Source organism: Haliaeetus albicilla, chromosome 15 (assembly GCF_947461875.1).
Source record: "Haliaeetus albicilla chromosome 15, bHalAlb1.1, whole genome shotgun sequence".
Taxonomy (NCBI): domain Eukaryota; kingdom Metazoa; phylum Chordata; class Aves; order Accipitriformes; family Accipitridae; genus Haliaeetus; species Haliaeetus albicilla.
In genome coordinates this window covers 8396140-8409631 of record NC_091497.1, presented here as the reverse complement: position 1 = coordinate 8409631, position 13492 = coordinate 8396140, and the positions used below count along the sequence as shown (strand labels likewise).

At 40.6% G+C, this 13492-nt stretch overlaps 1 protein-coding gene across 1 annotated transcript in view; it reads left to right on the top strand.

Annotated features, from left to right (window-relative positions):
- The first annotated feature begins 1372 nt into the window (after positions 1-1372).
- DNAJC3 (DnaJ heat shock protein family (Hsp40) member C3) overlaps positions 1373-13492 on the top strand; it is a 37703-nt gene continuing 25583 nt past the window's right edge. The window contains exons 1-4 of the mRNA XM_069802454.1: positions 1373-1528; positions 7885-7995; positions 11046-11170; positions 12273-12347. Of these exons, the coding sequence (XP_069658555.1) occupies positions 1447-1528; positions 7885-7995; positions 11046-11170; positions 12273-12347 (393 nt within the window). The 5' untranslated portion in view covers positions 1373-1446. The remainder of the gene's footprint in view (positions 1529-7884; positions 7996-11045; positions 11171-12272; positions 12348-13492) is intronic.

The window sequence follows — 13492 nt, the reverse complement described above, 5'->3', positions numbered from 1 at the left end:
GACACTTTTAGAATGTTATCAATTATTTATTTCACATCTATCACTTCTTATATTATTTCAAGTTCTTATTTCTGAATATCTTCTGCAGGTCAGATTTCAAGGTGATCCCTTTGAAGCATCATCTTCCAAATGAAACGTTGAAGAGGGATAACTTACTTTTCCTTTTTCAGTCTGATCTTTCAAGAAAAGCTTATAAATTATATTATCTGAGGTGAGAAGTGTAATGTGACACTACCTGTGGAATGAGAAATCTCTGTGGTTGCCAAATCAGACTTCAAGCCTCAAGTCTGTTACTTTCTCAGCAGATTTCCCCTGGCAACAAGGTTTTTTAATTGTTTTTTTTTACATTAGTGGTGTAGAACATACAATATGTCCCTAATATGAATTGTTTATCCAACAACACAAAGCAGGTAATTTCAACCTATGAACAACTAGGCAGATGCAAGATTAGTTTTTCTGTGGTAACTAAAAATACATTTTATTTTCCTTAGTAAAAAAGGTAATGAGTTCTGCAAAAATACGTGTTAGATTGCAGGCTATCTGACACAGGCTTTGCTTTCCATTTACAGATCCAATACGATACAAACTTCTAGCATGAAAATACTGATTTTTCTGCAGTCTGGTAAATTCCCTAATACTTTTTTGGCATGCCTGGAGGTCAACATACAGTTAGGGCCATGCTGACTATCTTGGCTTTGTTGCTCTGCCTCAGGGGAGAACAGGATTGTCCCCCAGGGACAGCCAAGCAGTTTTAAAACCGACTTGCCTTCCTCTGCTCTATGGCTAGGTCAGCCACAGCAATAAAGAACCAGGATCAATTTACTTGTGACTTACTGCCCCATTTTTCTACCAGGAGCAGTCCAGAGATACCGTCTTTGAAAAACGAAGGATAACGGCAACCATCGCACCCCAAAAGGTGGCCCTTTATACTGGCAAGTGTTAAACTCATTCCATTAGCCCCGACGCCAGCCGTTTCACTCCCCGGTTGGCCGTGGCCAAGCAGCCCGCCTCCTTCTCCAGGCCTGCCGGCACCTGCAGAGCACCCTCCGACGGGCTAAACTTGGGCCTGGAACAAAGCCCTCCTCACCCCAGGAGAAGCCTGGCGGCGGTAAGAAGGGGTAGGTGAAAAGACACGAGATAAAAACACAGAGGCGGATGGGCACGCTCCGAGCTTACTCTCTGCCCCGCCGCCATCTCCTGTGAGGGAACCCCGCTGTGGGCGCCGCCGTCGCCCCGCCCTCCTGCGCATGCGCGGGGGGAGGAGGGGAGAAACCCCTCCTTTTCGCGCAGGCTCAGTGACGGCAGCGGACGTGCAGCCTGACTCCCCGTCTACGTTCGGCCGAGGGGGCGGGCGGGCGGGCGCGGCCAATCAGAGGCGCCCACGACCCACCCCGGAGAAGTTGGAGCCCCCGGTCCGGGCTGTCGCCGCGGACGGGGGCGGCGGAGATGGTGTCTCCCGCGGCCTCCGCCGGCCGCTTGGGCTCCGCGCTGCCCTTCCTGCTCGTCCTTTTCGACCTGCAGTACCAGGGTGAGCGAGGGCCGGGGGAGGGACGACGCCTTGTTGCCGGCGGTTTGGGAGGGGGCGCGGGCGAGCTGCGGCCCGGCCCGGCCCAGGGTGTGTGAGGCGGTAGGGGCGGCTGCCGCGTCCCCGGCGTGGGGCAAGCGAGCCTGAGGCGGCTGGGCCCGCGGCGGTGCTTGGCCGGGGTTGGGGGGAGCCGGTAGCCGGTCGCCCTCCCTCTTTCCGGGCTCTGGGCGGCGGTGGCGGCGGTTGGGGGTGTTCGGGTGTCCGCCTGGGCCGAGGTGCCGGTGGAGAAGTGAAGCGGAGCCGGCGGGGCCGCGGCCTGCCCGCGGGGAGCCGGAGGGCCTGAGGTAGGCGCTGTGAGGGGCTGGGCTGGGCTGGCCGGGCCGGGGGAAGGCCCGGGGGCCGCCCCCGGTGGACGTCCCGGGGGGGGGTGGGGGGAGTATTTCTGGAACGGGTGTGAGGAAGAAGGAGGTAGAGGACTGCCACCTCATCAGGGCTGTCGCGAAGGGTGTGTAATGTTACGCTGCTCGTAACCTGTTTGTTTTTATCTGAGTTCTGGCCGTGCTGTTTAAGGTGGCTTGATGTGTGCTTCGTTTTCCGTGGCCTGCTGATAGGGTGCCAGCTGCTGTGAGGGCTTGGAAATACCGTCGTGTCCTCGAGTGCAACTGTGTGACAGCATTGGCCAGGTCCGTACTGGCCTTGAATTTCTCACTTCTCTATGAGTTTTGTGCAGTTGCCAAGTTCAAAGGCTTTTTTTCAGTGGTCTTCCTGTGCCACAGCCATTATTAGTGCCAGACCTACACCTTTGCTGACGCTTCTGTCAGTTGTGTTGCATTCGTTTATGGTTTTTTGTTGTGGATTTTGGTTTGTTTATTTTTTTTTTCCTCTCACCGCTAGTATTTGAAGTTCAGCAGAGAAGTTTATCTGCCCTTTGTGTGGCCTGTTTACTTTCAGAGTATGCTGTCAGCAACACCCGTATGGCCAAACTTTTATTCACAAGCTTCTGTTAAATTTATAATTCGGTTGTACAATTGTGCACGTAGTCAGAGTTTCACCTGAGGAATGTTGTTTAACTGGCAGTGGCAGACTGAAGTGGAACTGAAGCTGTCAATAGTCAGAATAAGTCCCGTAGACTTAAGACTGACCTGGGTTTGATGTTAGAAATTGAGTTGATGTGCTAAACTGATGAATACTTCAGCTGGCTGAGTGGCAGCAGGAACATACTGTGGCAAAGATGCTCTGTAGTATAAGGCTACATACTGTGGTGTTGAACTCCTTTTGGGGATGTGTATTCTGGTAGTGTTAGAGGAAAAATAACGATTGTGGTCAAAGTATACTACTTTTTCCCAAAGACTGTGGCAGTGATGTTCCTGCTGAGGATTTTTTGTTTGGATTTGCCAACCTATTTCAAGTATATGGTTTAATGGCTGTGTGGACAAAGCCACATTTCGTCATTTGGGATATATTTTCTTAACTTCAATTAATAAAGATGTACAGTATAGTAACAGACTGAGAAGTGATGGTTCTGGATCTTACTTACTGAACTTACAAATGTTTTAGTTCATGAGTTAATTTTCCAGAGTACGTAGTTAGGGAATTTAGGGGGGTTACGTTAAGTATCTGGGTTTGGTTTTTTTCCCCAATATTACTCGTCTTTGAACTCAAGGGTGTTCATATTCACATTTAAATTTGCATCTTGCTGTCTTGATAATAGAAGTCTACCTTGTGCCATCTGATTCATGAGTCAGTGGAACAGTGGCCTGTATTAACTTTGTATCTTACAGTTGATATCTATGAATACTAATTTATATCTGGCTGGTAAACAAGTTCAGTAAAAAGGTTTTTGAATACTTGGTGATGTGGCAGGTTGCAGTTCAGCCCTTACTGTTGTGTTTCCTGAATTCCTCCTCTTCAAATACCCCGACTTGCACTGAATAAGCTCCCATTTGACACAAATCACCTCTTGGGAAGATTCATCCTTCATGGCTGTTTGTCCACACTAACTGCAACAAAAAGAGGCAACTGAGAGGGTAGAGGAGTATTGTTCCTCTTCCCCCTCTCCTTCCTAGTAGTAAAAGAACGGAAATGTAATAAGGGAAAGACGATATGGGCTTTGAGCATACAGAGCTCAGTTTGTTACTGTCAGACCGCTAGCCTTAAGTGTTTCTCTTGCCCCTATCCCCCACACCCTATGTTTCTGTCCTGAGTTTGAGAGGTTGTGGTGTTGGTTTTTTTTTTTCCCCTCAAATAGCAAAGGATACTTGGGGAGGTGGGAGTGGCTTTTTGGTTTGCCAGTCTTAGCTATATTTACTAACTTTCTTTGCAAACGGAGGGTGTAAAAACTTGATGGGTGGAAGGTACACATGGCGCAACTGGGTGCTCTGAGGCTCCTTGTGAGCCTTTTCTTATTGCTCCTGAAACTGTGGTTGCTTGTCCACTTCTTGCTTTGTTCAGTCTTGTCCTTGAAAAACATACTTGCAAACACACATAAAAACAAAGCCCAAACCTGTTTAAAAATAACAGCAAACTTAAGATTTGTTGTGCTAAACACGGGGTCATTCTGATCAAAGAACACCCCAAAAGCAGGATGTCGCACTCGCATGACAAGACAATCATCAACCTCTTTTATGTGTTTAAAAAAAAAAGAAGTTTAGATCATTGTAATTAAGATTAGCAACATGCATGTTTCTTTTTTGTCTTTGAAACAATTCTGTTTCTGCTACACAGTTGGAACTAATTCTGTTTATTTTCATAGTTCTGTTACCCAGCTTGGTGTCAAGATTTAAAAAAAAAAAAGTAGGTGGAAATTCTACAGGGGATAAAGAGGAGTGTGTAGGCAAATGTAAAATAACTGTTTTCAAGTTAGAGGCTTTTCTTAAGCTTTTTACACTGTGGATGTGACTGATTATATGAGGATAGAGTTGAAGTTTGTATACTTAGGTACCCACATGTTAGCACTAGTTATTCTAATAAAACAAAAATCCTATGAGGAAGTTATAATTTATTTGAAGTGAGTGTATTTAACTGGAAAAACAGGTTAGCTGCACCTGCTTATCTTTCACATGCCTTCTGCCTGACTTCCTTTGAGTTGTCAGGGCTGGTACCAATTCTTACCTGGGAGTAGTTTGGGTTTGGTTGGGTGGTTTTGGTTTTTCTGTTGTTGTGTTTTGGGTTTGGTTGTTTTTTTTTTTTCTTTCCCTCCTCCCCTCTTGCATTAGTGCCAGGGCTACAGACTCTGAATTTATCCAGAATATCTGAGTTGATTTGACAGCTGGGGCTCTTGTGTGTGGTTGTTTAAGGTCCTTGGTGAACAGATAACAATTAGGCAGCCTTTAGAAATAATATTAAAATTAAAATACTTGGAGGTTTTAAAAATAAACAGTATGCTTGCATACCTCTTGCATAAATTTATTTTCTTGCTGGAGCATACAAAGCTACTTCAGGTGTAGTGCTGGGCCCTTGATATCCAGCTCACTAATGACTGTCTGTCTGTTGGAAAGAGCTCTGTGGGGTTGGTTTGTTTTTTCCTCCGGTTGAACTTGAGTCCTTATGTTCGTTCCCAGACCAAAGAGTGAATAGATATCCAAATAGGTTACAGAGAATTTGAGTCCTTAGACTCCAGTGCCTATGTTAACAGTTTTCACATGTCTACTGTGGGGTGGTTTATTTAGAGCAATTGTTTGCCTACAGCCAGAAAATGAATAAGCAATAGATTTATATGAACAAACAGCCCAACTATCAGGTCAGCATGCAGTGTTCCTGAGTAGTTACGGTAAATGTCACTTTGCATCATGGTTACACTGGCTGCTTCTGGAGATTCTTACATCAGTTCATGATGTTCAGCAACTTTCAGAGCCAAGTTTTAATGTATGTCTAGTGTAATTAGTCTTGTTCTGCAGGGTACCTATAGTCCTTCACAGTTTGCCTTATTTCTTTATCTGTGTTGCTCCTGCTTTTATTACTTACCTGTTTACTATTAATGGTCACCTTTTTCACTTCCTTTATTATCTTAAGTATTTTCCTTGAAAAAGATGGCTTTCCTGCCTAAAGTATTATGTAGCTGTAAAACTGTACTGAACATAATGTGTATGAAAGACACTGAATTGTGTAGGTACTTCTTATTGTGAAAAATCTGTTCTTGGAGGTATCCTGGTGTGCCTAATTGTGAAACAAGGACGCTTCTTCAGATGCTTTAGACTCTGAAAATTGAATGCCATGTTTAGGTGGATGGAAGGTTCATCGAAGAGTAATTTACTGCCCGCTTCCAGGATATCACTCCAAACTGACAAGTTTTGAAAGATTTCAGATACTCATATGTGTGGTGAGACAGGAGGGATGAAGCTTAAGAATTTTTTCTTTGTTTTAGCTCATGTTAAATACTTCAGTCTGTTTGTGGTTTGATACCTCATTTGTTGCTAGTATACTTCCAAAGCGAGGGAAATTTGTAGTGCGTTTGTTTTCCAGTTTTGTTTTGGTTTTCTTGTTGTGTTGGTGGTTTTTTTTTTTCCCTCCAGTGTTGCTTTGTCAGTTTAGAGGACATTGGACTACTTGGTGATCAAAGCTTTAAGCTAAAGAAGCAGCAAAATGGCAAAGAAGAATGTCCATTTTTCTGAAAATTGGACATTCACATAAAAGCTACCTTGAAGTAGAATACTGTGTGTGAAAAAATTACTGTCAATAAATAATTCTCCACTATCAATAGCACTATTTATATTATGTATATTTTATATTGTGTGTGTATATATAAAATAATATATAATCTATATCAATTAGAGCTATACATACCTAGAATGGATTTTAAAATGCATTGTTTCATAAGATCCCCACATTGACTACATGTTAAGTAATTACTATCTTAGCTTCATCTATTTAAACAAACAAAAAAAATACTGACTGGAGATTTGGGGCTTATTTTAAAGTCACTTCCATTAATTAAAAAAAGGAATTTGTTTGCTGTCATTGTTCTGAAACAAATTATTGAATTGAAGCCCTTGAATCCATTTTGCTGAATTCTTATCAATCTTTTAGTAGATGGAGCTTTTTCCAGTGGATACAGAGGGCATTTTGTTCATTTTAGTGTCGACAGCTCAATGATTTTCTTATAATGTGGAATTAAAAGAATTATGAACTGTATTAAGGAGTAGGAAAGGAAAATTAAATTAAGATCCAGGTGGTAAGAGCTCCTAGTTCTAAAATCTTGGTGATCAGAAATTACTGTTCTTTCATTACAAATACTTTGTTGTTTAATCACCTTTCAGTGTGAGATTTTTTTGATATATTTTCGTTCAGTCTGTGTAGTGTAACATTTTTATTCAGACTCTAAGAAAGGACTTCAAAGTGCTGCTGCATTTTTGTATTTAAGATTAATTCAAGTGCCTATCTGAATTAGCTCGATACAAAACCTGAGTGAAAGAAATTGATTCCTACTAGTTGTAGTTCATTGTTTTCTAATGTAATGTATTTATTCAGGATTTTAATATATTGCTGTGCTTAAACTTATATATAGAGTATGCTCTTAGTAAAAGAAAACTGTTTATAGTCTGAAAGTTTTAATAGTCATAAGCTGGTAAGTTGTAGTAAAGTTCTGTCCTAATTTGAAGAATGTTGGAAGCAGTACTAATGAAAAAACCTCTGTGCCTGAGTTGATGTATGTACAGCATGTACTTGCACTCAGCTACTTACTTCTCAACAATAGTCTTTCCCTGTTGGTTGACCAGCAGCAATTTATTAGCTTTAAACTAAAACTGGCGCTTCAAAAAACATACCAGTTTAGTAAGATGTCCATACTACCGGTTAAATGAAAAGGGAGTGAGAATTTTAATCGTTCGTATCAAAACTTGTGCTCTGGAAACAGTTTGCCTTGGAAATGATGAGACAAAAGTGCAGTAGATGAGAAGCCAACCTCTGAGGTAGCTAACAGTTCTCAGTTGAGTCCTAAGTTATCAGTAGCGTCATGAAATTTAACTTAAAGTCTTTTTATATTTGCTGTATATGCATTGTAAGTGTTTTTCCAGATTCTTTTGAAATTGAAAGCCCATACAGAAATGTTGTGAAACTGTTTTTATAGTTGATGTATAAAGCTTGATGTGCAAAAGTATGTTACTGAATGTATAGACAGGCATAGAAATGCATATTTGGTGCCTTCTTGGAATGCGGTGCTTTAGTGTTTATTTACTTTGACATCCTTTTTGGGACAGGGAAGATGCGCTATGTGTTTACTAGGCTGCAGGTTGTTTTAGTATGCGAGGATCTGACTTCTGCCTCTACATCATTAACTGTTTTATGTATTGTATTATCACTATATGCATTTGGTGTAATCAAACTGGTCATTCAAAACCTTGATCTTTTTGTTTTTCTTTAAGGAGCTGAATGTGGAATAAATGCAGAAGTAGATAAACAACTTGAAATGGGAAAGAAGTTATTGGCTGCTGGACAGCTAGCAGATGCTTTGTCTCACTTTCATGCGGCTATAGGTATGTATCTCATGAAAGTGACTCTTGCACTGAAATACCTTTGGGTGTGGGGTTTTTTTGTCCTACTATTTGCTTATTAAGTGTCTTGCTTTCTTGCAAATTGCATTCCATGTGTCACAGAAGTTGGGGCACCTTTATGCAGCAGTTTGGACAGGAGCCAACAGAGATGTAGTAGAATATTTATGTTTTGGTAAAAGAAACTGTTAAATTAACTATATGATACTACGTCACTGTTGCTCTGCAAGCTAGCTGTGTGAAAGCAATTATAATTGACTGTGGTATTGTTTGATGAGGTATTCCATGTATCTAATCCCATCGAGATTAGGTTTCATCTTTATGAGATTTTTCAAAGTATGTCTTTGAAAGGTTGAGTTTATCCATGCTTTCTTCTCTCCAGCACTGTAACAATTTCAACATTTAAAATAGTCCTTTTTTTTTTTTTTTTTTTTTTAATCTTGAAGTGGGTGATAACCTCAGTGAAACTGATGCTACAAGTTTGAGATACTGAACTGGTAGTGAAGAGTGTATTAACTGTCCCTCTCATACTGAACTAGTGAGTGAGTTCTTGTTTTGGTGTTCTGCATTTTCAACAAACTGAGGAGTTAAATGTTTGTTCCTATAAATTTTAAAACAACTTTGCCTGTTAAGATCTGTTAATTGAAGTGTAGAGGCAGACAGCACCAGTGAAGAGCAGTGTTCACTAACACTACAGTTTCTCAATTGCATGGGTTTTTTTTAAGTTGTTGGACTTTGTTATAAAGTGTACAAGTGCATCGTTTTCTCTGTGAGAAGAATAATACCAAGGTGTTACACATTAATGAGTCATACTGTAGAGACTTTTCTATTTATGCCTTGGTCTAATAGTGATATGTAAATGAAGTATCTGCTGATTCTGAGTTACTGATATTTTCTGTGAGTTCTCTAAGATCAACTTCCCTTATATAAAGGGAGTGGAGGGGGGAACTTCCTCTTTTTCTGTGATATGGAAGCTCCTCATTCCACCAAGAGGCGGTTTGTTACTCCTTTTGCCTTGTGTGTCACTGCCAAAGCATTCCTGTGGGATCTGAGCAGGGTTAGTGTTACAACGTGGTTTATTCCTTTATCATTGGTTGGCAAGCTTTAACTTGGATTTGGTGAAAAGTCCAGTTCAGTCTGTTGCCGTGCAAATGCTGGTGGTGGTGCAAAAGTGGCAGCAGTGTGAGGTGGGATGAGCAGTGAGGTGCCTGGATAGGGTGAAACCCTCAGCTTTGCCAGCAGTCCTCGAGCAGCTGGTATAACTACGGTGTTGTGACCTTAATGGGATTCTTAGCTGTATGTTGATTTGAGCCTGATTGCCTAAACTTTGATCAGACTTCTCTTTCTTCTTTGTATTTTGACTTTTTGGAAAGATTTTAAGCATGATTTGCCTACTGTGTTTGTAGATGAGGGGAGAAGGAATTTTTCTAATCCTTTTTTGCCTGTACTGCATCATTGTAGACTGTGAGGTAAATAGATCTTTTTGTCTTGTCTCAGCCAGCCTATTTTTCTTTTCTTGCAAACATCTAAAATACAAGAAAGCTTCTGTCCATTTTCTTTCTCTTCAGTTAAATTTTCAACTCTTTCTTCAATCCTGTCAAGTTGATGGCTTATGCCTTCTCTCTGGGTAAATGTCAATTGCTGTTCATTACCGTTACTGGGGAACTGAGACAAAACTGTATTCTGACTGTCAGAAAGATCATAATCTGGTGCTGGAATGTGCTTTCTGGGTTAGCTCTTTCCCGTCTTTCATCCTTTGTTAATTAATAAAGTTCCTTAATTTCAGCTATTGATTTGTGCCTACTCCACCCATCTAGTTGTATGCAGTAGGACTTAATACTTCCTTTTTTTTTAAAGGCAGTAACATTTGAGTTTACTTGATGTCCATAATGCTGACATACAAGGTGGCATGCAGCATGGGAGTAGTATTAAATTTCAGTGCTGGACATTAGCATTTCCACAGCCAAGACACTGTAGAGGAAGAGTGCAGATGCATTTTCCAGTGAGAACTGAACTAGTGTTTTGGTAATGGAGGTGGCCAGCTATGAAGCTCGGTTACTGACCATATGATTTTGGCAATGCTATTTGTTCCATTTATTTTAAAGTTCAACTTTAACCTCAAATAAGGTGAGGAAGATAAATACTTATTTTGTTCCTCAGGTACAGATATTCTTCTCTACAAATCCTGGACTGATGATTTTCTTTTTTTAATACCACAGTAAAAAATTTCCTTATCTTCTACTGCATGTGGTTGTTTAGGTGGTCTAAGTTACCTTTCCTTGAGAGGTCACAGTAAATGTCACATGTTTCTTTGAAATACTGCATAGAGAAGAATATCAAGAAAATTCTTCTTGGTTTCAGAGACTGATGTTTGCCTCCTGTAAGGGTGTACATACATGCGGTAACCTAGAGAGTGTTAAAATTGCCGTATCTTGGAAGTTTGTCCAGCAGATAACATGGAATGTGTGGGCCTTGAAGTTAGCCTTCAGGTTTTGATAACGTACATGCATTGTCTGCCGTTGAGAGGGGGTGTTGGTGCCCACTTTAGTATTAAAGAAAGAAGTTGCTGTTATTTTAATGGACGATGTAAAGGGTTTATACGTCTGTGACGGCATTGGACTAACATACTGGTCATTTTGGGATTATTTGCTTGCATCCTGTATGATGGACAGGGGCTGGGATGGAGAATGATGAATTAACATGCTTTCAAATGTAGGCCTGCAGTTGGAGATAAAGCGTTAGTACGTACTGGCTGTTCTCCTGTACAAAGCTGAAAAATGTGTACATCTTTCACCTTCAGTACTCTTTAATTATTTGGCATTTACTGTGTTACTGTAATCTTTATTGTTAAATAATTAAACTGCATAGAAAATACTGCTTGGATAATGTTACAAATGTTATGCTTTATTGATACGTACCATTTTTTCCAGTGGCTTAGAAGTCAGATAATATATTTTTAGTCATTACAGTTTTGCTGTACCCAAAGTTTCAGTTGCTTTGAGATAGTATTCTGATTACTGTTCGTTCACTTACAGAGGGAGACTCTGATAACTACATTGCTTATTACAGAAGAGCCACAGTGTACTTAGCCATGGGCAAATCTAAAGCAGCAATTCGTGATTTAAGTAGAGTGGTTGAATTAAAGCAGGACTTCACATCAGTAAGTATTACTGGAATTGAAAATTGTTCAAGCATAAAAAAACCCCTGCTTTGAAGAAGGTTATTTTTTCAGATTTTGCTAAACAGAAATAGAAAATACATTATCATTCAAAAGGCTTTATATAGGATAAAAGAATAGCAGTGATGTATGTGCTTGAATTTGCAACTATGCTGAGTACAGCCTAGCCAGTTATTCTAACAACTAATAGTAGTTTTAAGTTCATGTTCCTTGTGGATTTCTGCTAAACACTTTCCTTCTGTCACTTGTGATTATTCTTCTCTCAGTCACTAAGGCTATGCCCTCTGCCGGGGGATAGGGGGTGGGGAGAGAGCTCACAGATGCCTCTGTTTTTCTTCTGTCTTAATCAGCATTTGATTTGAGGCATCTCTTCTCCACAAGAACTGTCCTAATCTCACTGCCTTCCTATGGGATTGTTGCAAGTTCTGATTTACTTAGCCCTTTCTCACTTCTGGATACTGTATATGGAGACTGTCTCAGTAGCTGGAGACTGATGCTGGAGTCCTCTCCATCTGATTCTCTTGTCTCCCTTTTCCATGGGCAGCGGCATGTCCTGTACAGCTTACAATGAAGGAGCAAATGTTAAATTCATTGTTGTATGAAAATACTAATATTAATCAAAATCTTCTAAGTCATTAACTTGTCTTTTTACATAGCTTCTATTATTCTGAAAGTTTAGTGGAAGAATTAAGTGTGGGAATTGTTTATTGTTTATTATTTCTGCAGATTTCTTAAAATCTATAAGCAGTTATAATCAGGAAAGTGTTGTAAGGTAAACATTTGCTTTGTTTTGTGCAGCTCTTCAAATGAGTTCTTTCCATGAGTTGCAGCTGCTCATAAAAACTGTGCCTGCTTTTTGTCCCACAGTTCTGGTGCAGAGTGATCCGTTACCATCAAAGAGGCCTCGTAAGAACATTGTCAAATTGAGAAGACAAAGAATGGGTGTTGTGATCTCTGTTTCAGCTTGTTATCTGTAGTAAAATGAAACTTTTTTTTTCCTGCTAAAGGAAACTGAAGCTTATGTTCATACTTGGCTGAATTCCAATTTATAAATGAAAATAAATTATCTCATGTTTCATTTCAGGCAAGATTACAGAGAGGACACTTATTGCTCAAGCAAGGAAAATTTGATGAAGCAGAGGATGACTTCAAAAATGTGGTAAGTTGAACTACATCACTGCTTTTAAGGTTGAGTTCTGAGCCAAGGTCTCATTGCAGCTCTGATGCTGTAGAGCATATGTATATGTATGCCTGAGTTTGTCTTTCCTGTTCTTTAAAGGTATTGTAGCTAAGCTACCTTGGATGAATAAATGACTGATAAAGTTGCAATGCAGTGATGAAGATGAAATCAGAAGGTGTTGCTGATGTGCACAGCACTTTAAAGTCTCTTTTTTTTGTGTGTGCGTGCCTGGCACTTCATGATCTCTGCTTGATGACACCTATACTAGGGATCAGTCTTCATTCAGAAAGAAAGGATAAGTGACATGGGACTCAAAGTACATAATTGAATCCTGCTTTACATCACTATATTTGGGTCACCCTGGGAAATCACTAGGGGCTTCATGGATCAACCTTTGAAGGTTCCTCTTTCTCTTCACTAATTGCAGAAGGATCCTGCACTCTAAATTTAGTCACTGGGCTGTTAAAATCAATTAATTTCAGTGGCATGCATCTGCATGTTTTCTTACCTGTTGAGGAGTTCTCCATCTTTCATGAATATGTTGACAGTACTTTCTTTCCATGATCAGGTAGTGCCCAGAGTTCCCATACAAACACAGTTAGATATTACCCACCTAAAACTCACTCGGGTTGGTTTTTTTTATGGGTATTTTGTGTGTTTTGGCCTTAGACTGCAAAAATAAGCTGATCTAACCCCAGAACAAAGTTCCTCAGAGAATATGTGAAACTCGCTTCTCTCTCTGTTGCACAAAACTTCTGTAAGCATGAGAATAAATGATTCATTCTTATTCTTGCTTCTTTTCAAGAGTTGCTAGTTTGAACAGCTTGCATTTCCCTTATGCCAAAACCCCCAGAATTTGCAAGTGTAACTGTTGCTGTCTTGTTGGCTTTCTTGGAGGAGTGTGATGGAAAAGCAGTTCTGCGTTGCAGATTACAGATGTTTCATGGAAATCTTACTAGCGAGTATGTATGACAAAACCAGAGCAGTTACACTGTATACTCTGCGGGGCAGCTGGGAGGAATGACTCTTGCAGGAATAAATGCACGAGGCAGTCTTTGTGTTTGTAGCAAAGCTGCAGTAGCTTATTCTGAAATTCACATAGCCATGGCTCCTCCGGCTATTGC